General features: G+C 47.6%; 1 protein-coding gene across 1 annotated transcript in view; it reads left to right on the top strand.

Annotated features, from left to right (window-relative positions):
• LOC112255825 (ryanodine receptor 1-like) overlaps nucleotides 1-7,500 on the top strand; it is a gene marked incomplete at its 3' end in the record, with an annotated part of 92,091 nt that overhangs the window by 41,295 nt on the left and 43,296 nt on the right. The window contains exons 9-13 of the mRNA XM_042296582.1: nucleotides 1,534-1,608; nucleotides 2,194-2,350; nucleotides 3,318-3,482; nucleotides 5,867-5,988; nucleotides 6,181-6,367. Of these exons, the coding sequence (XP_042152516.1) occupies nucleotides 1,534-1,608; nucleotides 2,194-2,350; nucleotides 3,318-3,482; nucleotides 5,867-5,988; nucleotides 6,181-6,367 (706 nt within the window). The remainder of the gene's footprint in view (nucleotides 1-1,533; nucleotides 1,609-2,193; nucleotides 2,351-3,317; nucleotides 3,483-5,866; nucleotides 5,989-6,180; nucleotides 6,368-7,500) is intronic.

Raw genomic sequence — 7,500 nt, 5'->3', positions numbered from 1 at the left:
TACCCTTTTCTCCTGTCCTCCTGTCCTCCTGTTACCCTTTTCTCCTGTCCTCCTGTCCTCCTGTTATACTGTCCTCCTGTCTTCCTGTTACCCTGTCCTCCTGTTATACTGTCCTCCTGTTACCCTGTCCTCCTGTCCTCCTGTTACCCTGTCCTCCTGTTACACTGTTACCCTGTCTTCTTGTTACCCTGTCCCCTGTCCTCCTGTTATACTGTCCTCCTGTTAACCTGTCCTCCTGTTACCCTGTCCTGCCGTCCTCCTGTTATCCTGTCCTCCTGTTATACTGTCCTCCTGTCCTCCTGTTACCTTGTCCTCCTGTCCTCCTGTTACCCTGTCCTCCTGTTACCCTGTCCTGCTGTTATACTGTCCCCCTGTTACCCTGTCCTCCTGTTACCCTGTCCTCCTGTTACCCTGTCCTCCTGTCCTCCTGTTACCCTGTCCTTCTGTTACGCTGTTACCCTGTCTTCTTGTTACCCTGTCCTCCTGTCCTCCTGTTATACTGTCCTCCTGTTACCCTGTCCTCCTGTTACCCTGTCCTCCCGTCCTCCTGTTATCCTGTCCTCCTGTTACCTTGTCCTCTTGTCCTCCTGTTACCCTGTCCTCCTGTTACCCTGTCCTCCTGTTACCCTGTCCTCCTGTTATACTGTCCCCCTGTTACCCTGTCCTCCTGTTACCCTGTCCTCCTGTTACCCTGTCCTCCTGTTACCCTGTCCTCCTGTCCTCCCGTTACCCTGTCCTCCTGTCCTCCTGTTACCCTGTCCTTCTGTCCTCCTGTTACGCAGTCCTCCTGTCCTCCTGTTACCCTGTCCTCCTGTCCTCCTGTTGCCATGTCCCTCTGTCCTCCTGTGCCATGTCCTTCTGTCCTCCTGTTACCATGTCCCTCGAACATCAACAAAGATACACACCTGTCATTTGTTCCGGCTGTTATAATTTTCTGTATTTTCAACTCCTCCTCCTTCTCTACCTCCTTTTCACCCTCCTCTTTCTCTACTTCTCTACCTCCTCCTCCTTCTCTACCTCCTCCTCCTTCTCTGCCTCCTCTTCCTCCTCCTCTTTCTCTACCTCCTCTTCCTCCTCCTCTTTCTCTACCTCATCTTCCTCCTCCTATTTCTCTACCTCCTCTTCATCCTTCTCTACCTCCTCTTCCTCCTCCTCTTTCTCTACCTCATCTTCCTCCTCCTATTTCTCTACCTCCTCATCCTCCTCCTATTTCTCTACCTCCTCTTCCTCCTCCTCTTTCTCTACCTCCTCTTCCTCCTATTTCTCTACCTCCTCTACCTCCTCCTCTTTCTCTACCTCCTCTTCCTCCTCTTATTTCTCTACCTCCTCTTCCTCCTCCTCTTTCTCTACCTCATCTTCCTCCTCCTCTTTCTCTACCTCATCTTCCTCCTCCTCCTTCTCTACCTCCTCTTCCTCCTCCTCCTTCTCACCCACTTCCTCCTCCTTCTCTTCCCCTTCCTCCTCCTTCAACCTGCCCCTCCCTCCTCCTCCTACTTTTGCTTCTACTTTTGCTCCTCCTCCTCCTCTCTGTAGCACCGCCCACTATGAAGGAGGAGCCGTGTGTAGCCAGGCCCGTTCTTTATGGAGACTGGAGCCTCTGAGAATCAGGTTACTGGCTCTTCTGTCTGTTCCCCATTACATAAAAACACAACTGTGTTGTTTTCATAAAGACTCCAATTCACTACTTAAAGGGATTCTTCTGGATTTTTGGCAATAAAGCCCTTTATCTACTTCCCCGGAGTCATGCCTCTGTCGCGCAGTTTGAAGGAAGTTGCTAACTAGTGTTAAGCCAATTGCTAACTACCATTAGCACAATGACTGGAAGTCAATGGTAACTGCTAGCATGCTAGTCATTGCGTTAACGCTAGTTAGCATTGGCTTTAGAAAACTACCTCTAAATTTCTTCATACTGGACTCCAGGGAAGTAAATAAATGGCTTCACTGCCCCAAATCCCAAAGTACCCCTTTAATTGATTAACCATCCATAGACGTGTTGTGCCTTCCTGCGCGTTTTGAAAGGTACTGTATGCAGAGTCTCAATGCAAATGCTAATAAAAAATGCTAAATGCTAAATGCTAAATGCTAAAAGCTGTAAACAAGTGTCAGTGTTCTTCAATTTGCTCCAGAATAAAGCATGAATCCGTGTAGCAGTAACATGTTGAGGCTAAGTGTGTCCCTTGTCTGCCCCGGTAGCTGGAGCGGCAGCCACATGAAGTGTGGCCAGTCGTTCCGTGTGCGCCACATCACCACGGGCCGTTACCTCTGTCTGGACGAGGAGAAGGGCCTGATGGTCCTCGACCCTGAGAGGGCCAACACCAAACTGTCTGCCTTCAGCTTCCGCGTGTCAAAGGTCATATACCCTCACTGTTAATCTATTGTCAATGTTCTGGTCATTGCTCAGTTGTTTTGGTGTTGTTCTAGTGTTGTTTATTACTGTAAACTAGGGAGTTTCCCTATATCACGAAAAACTCTGGGTCTTCATTGGTCAGGTGACAGATCGGAACTCAGGGACCTAGTCGTAGCCTATGATGCTCTACCTCATGTTCCCTTCTTCTTCTACTTCTTCTACTTCTTCTTCTTCTACTTCTTCTACTTCTACTTCTACTTCTTCTTCTACTTCTTCTACTTCTTCTACTTCTTCTACTTCTTCTTCTACTTCTTCTTCTTCTTCTACTTCTTCTTCTTCTACTTCTTCTTCTTCTACTTCTTCTACTTCTTCTTCTACTTCTTCTTCTACTTCTTCTTCTTCTACTTCTACTTCTTCTACTTCTTCTTCTTCTACTACTACTTCTTCTACTTCTACTTCTTCTTCTTCTTCTACTACTACTTCTTCTACTTCTTCTACTTCTACTTCTTCTACTTCTTCTTCTACTTCTTCTTCTACTTCTTCTACTACTACTTCTTCTACTTCTACTTCTTCTACTTCTTCTTCTTCTACTACTACTTCTTCTACTTCTACTTCTTCTTCTTCTTCTACTACTACTTCTTCTACCTCTACTTCTTCTTCTTCTACTACTACTTCTTCTACTTCTACTTCTTCTTCTTCTTCTTCTTCTACTACTACTTCTTCTACTTCTACTTCTTCTTCTACTACTACTACTTCTTCTACTTCTACTTCTTCTTCTTCTACTACTACTTCTTCTACTTCTTCTACTTCTTCTTCTTCTACTACTACTTCCTCTACTTCTTCTTCTTCTTCTACTACTTCTTCTTCTACTTCTTCTTCTTCTACTTCTACTTCTTCTTCTTCTTCTTCTTCTTCTTCTTTTTCTCTTCTTTCTCTCCTACATTGCCCACAAACTGGTTCCCTTGAGCAGGAGAAGGTGGAACAGGCTCGTAAGCGAGACGTGGAGGGAATGGGCATCCCAGAGATCAAGTATGGAGAGTCCATGTGTTTTGTCCAGCACGTGTCCACCAGCCTGTGGCTTACCTACGCCTCCCTGGATGCTAAGGCTGCTCGCCTGGGGACCATGAAGAGGAAGGTAGGGGCTGGGTTTAAGGTTTATTTAAAGGTACAGTTTGAGATTTTGTCAAGTAAGTCCACTAACCCGGAGTCAGGTAAAGTCATGGATATCATTTTTATGTCTCGTCATGTAGTTTGAAGAAAGTTGAAGGTCATTTCCGGAGCCATTGCTAGCTAGCGTTAGAGCAAAGACTAGAAGTCTATGGGATTAGCTAGCGTTAGAGCAAAGACTAGAAGTCTATGGGATTAGCTAGCGTTCGAGCAAAGACTAGACATCTATGGGATTAGCTAGCGTTAGAGCAAAGACTAGACATCTATGGGATTAGCTAGCGTTAGAGCAAAGACGAGAAGTCTATGGGATTAGCTAGCGTTAGAGCAAAGACTAGAAATCTATGGGATTAGCTAGCGTTAGAGCAAAGACGAGAAGTCTATGGGATTAGCTAGCATTAGCACAAATAGCTAGTTGATTCCATAGACTTCCAGTCATTGTGCTAGCTCTAGTTAGCAATGTCTACAGAAACTATCTTCAACTTCCTTCAAAATGCATGAAGAAACAAAAATGGTATCTATGAGTTCATCTGACTCTGGGTTAAAAAAGAAAGAATTGTACCTTTATTTAACTAGGCAATTCAGTGAAGAACAAATTCTTGGCCAAGGAACAGTGGGTTAACTGGCCTAGGAACAGTGGGTTAACTGCCTTGTTCAGAGGCAGAACAAGAGATTTTTACCTTGTCAGCTCACGGATTCGATCTTACAACCACTCAGTTATTAGTCCGACGCTCTAACCACTAGGCTACCTGCCGAACCGCTTATCTATGACTCTGGGTAAATGGCTTAATTTACAAAATCTTAAACTATCCCTTTAACAGACTGAAACATACCCCTAGTGAAAAAAAGGCAGGGGCTTAGGCTCATTCAACATGGATATATTTAGAAACATAACCCTAAATCTGGGGCCCATGAAGAGAAAGGTACGGTCTGGTGCAGTTACCATGGAATGCTCCTGCAGACAGCTGCTCTCGGGATCACTAGGGACCATTGTTCTCGGGATCACTAGGGACCACTGTTCCCAGGATCACTAGGGACCATTGTTCTCAGGATCACTAGGGACCACTGTTCTCAGGATCACTAGGGACCACTGTTCTCAGGACCACTAGGGACCACTGTTCTCAGGATCACTAGGGACCATTGTTCTCAGGATCACTAGGGACCACTGTTCTCAGGATCACTAGGGACCATTGTTCTCAGGATCACTAGGGACCACTGTTCTCAGGATCACTAGGGACCATTGTTCTCAGGATCACTAGGGACCACTGTTCTCAGGATCACTAGGGACCATTGTTCTCAGGATCACTAGGGACCATTGTTCTCAGGATCACTAGGGACCACTGTTCTCAGGATCACTAGGGACCATTGTTCTCGGGATCACTAGGGACCACTGTTCTCAGGACCACCAGGGACCACTAGGGACCACTGTTCTCAGGACCACCAGGGACCACTAGGGACCACTGTTCTCGGGACCACTAGGGACCACTGTTCTCAGGACCACTAGGGACCACTATTCTCTGGACCACTAGGGACCACTAGGGACCACTATTCTCTGGACCACTAGGGACCACTGCTCTAGGGACCACTATTCTAGGGACCACTAGGGACCATTGTTCTCAGGACCACTGCTCTCTGGACCACTAGGGACCACTGCTCTCTGGACCACTAGGGACCACTGTTCTTGGGACCACTAGGGACCACTGTTCTCAGGACCACTAGGGACCACTAGGGACCACTGTTTTCGGGACAACTAGGGACCACTGTTCTCAGGACCACTAGGGACCCCTAGGCACCACTGTTCTCGGGACCACTAGGGACCACTAGGGACCACTGTTCTCAGGACCACTAGGGACCACTAGGGACCACTGTTCTCGGGATCACTAGGGACAACTGTTCTCAGGACCACTAGGGACCACTAGGGACCGCTGCTCTCGGGACCACTAGGGACCGCTTGGGACCACTAGAGACCACTAGAGACCACTAGGGACCGCTGCTCCTGAGTGGCGTAGTGGTCTAAGACACTGCATCTCAGTGCAAGAGGCGTCACTGAAATCCCTGGTTCGAATCCAAGCTGCATCACATCCGTCCGTGATTGGGAGTCCCATAGGGCGACGCACAATTGGCCCAGCGTCGTCCGGGTTTGGCCGTCACTGTAAATAAGAAGTTGTTCTTAATTGACTTGCCTCGTTAAATAAAGGTGAAATAAAAAAAACTTTGGTTGCACTAATGAGTTGTTCTCTGTGATAACCAGGCTTCCTCACCAGCCTGATGCTGGGTGTGTGTACACCTACTAGATGGAAAACTGGTTCATTGTCTTTTAGTGTTGGTTCTCAATCCCCCTTCTCCTGTCCCCAGGCCATTCTGCACCAGGAGGGTCACATGGACGATGCCCTGACTGTGGCCCGGTCCCAGACAGAGGAGTCTCAGGCTGCTAGGATGATCTTTAGCACCACAGGACTCTTCAGGCAGTTCATCAAGTACGACCATTACACACACACACACACACACACACACACACACACGTTTTGGACGTTTCCACTGGAAGGTCTTTATCAGGCCGACAAACAGTGAGCAGACATCTCTATTCTCCTCGTAATATCTTTGTACCCTGCAGGGATCATTCTTGGATGTACTTTTGACTTTACGTGTGTGTGTGTGTTCTGTCCCAGGGGTCTAGACTCCCTGCAGGGGAAGAATAAGTCCCCTGTCCCCGTGCCTCTACCCCTGGACGGGGTCGTCCTCTCCCTGCAGGATCTTATCTTCTACTTCCGTCCCCCCGAAGACGAGCTGGAACACGAGGAGAAACAGACAAAGCTGCGCTCCCTCCGAAACCGACAGAACCTCTTCCAAGAGGAGGTTAATGTCAATAACCTTTTCAGATTTAAAGTCCGTATAGTGCCTACTTAAATGTTCTTGAGATGGTTTGGCTTCAACTCGACTGAAGCGCTGTCCATTCACCTCCTGAAGAGTAGATTCACCATGTACAACACGGTGTGTTGATATTATATAAATGTGGTTGTGGACCAAAATTAGTTGAAACCACTGAAGCACTCAGGACTGGTTGATGTTATGGATCGCGAACAAACCCTATCACCACGTGGGTACAGGATCTAATCCTATGACCACGTGGGTATAGGATCTAACCCTATGACCACGTGGCTACAGGATCTAACCCTATGACCACGTGGGTACAGGATCTAACCCTATGACCACGTGGGTACAGGATCTAATCCTATGACCACGTGGGTACAGGATCTAACCCTATGACCACGTGGGTACAGGATCTAACCCTATGACCACGTGGGTACAGGATCTAATCCTATGACCACGTGGGTATAGGATCTAATCCTATGACCACGTGGGTATAGGATCTAATCCTATGACCACATGGGTATAGGATCTAATCCTATGACCACGTGGGGATCTAATCAGGATCTAATCCTATGACCACGTGGGTACAGGGTCCCTATGACCACGGGGTACAGGATCTAATCCTAATCCTATGACCACGTGGGTACAGGATCTAATCCTATGACCACGTGGGTACAGGATCTAATCCTATGACCACGTGGGTACAGGATCTAACCCTATGACCACGTGGGTACAGGATCTAATCCTATGACCACGTGGGTACAGGATCTAACCCTATGACCACGTGACCAATCCTATGACCACGTGGGTACAGGATCTAATCCTATGACCACGTGGGTACAGGATCTAACCCTATGACCACGTGGGTACAGGATCTAATCCTATGACCACGTGGGTACAGGATCTAACCCTATGACCACGTGGGTATAGGATCCCTATGACCACGTGGGTACAGGATCTAATCCTATGACCACGTGGGTACAGACCACGATCTAATCCTGGGTATTCTACCTATGACCACGTGGGTACAGGATCTAACCCTATGACCACGTGGGTACAGGATCTAATCCTATGGATCTAATCCTGGGTACAGGATCTAACCCTATGATGACCACGTG

This window comes from Oncorhynchus tshawytscha, linkage group LG14, assembly GCF_018296145.1.
Source record: "Oncorhynchus tshawytscha isolate Ot180627B linkage group LG14, Otsh_v2.0, whole genome shotgun sequence".
In the NCBI taxonomy this organism is placed as follows: domain Eukaryota; kingdom Metazoa; phylum Chordata; class Actinopteri; order Salmoniformes; family Salmonidae; genus Oncorhynchus; species Oncorhynchus tshawytscha.
Note: the sequence above shows the minus strand (reverse complement) of the source record. Positions and strands in the feature narration are given on the sequence as shown.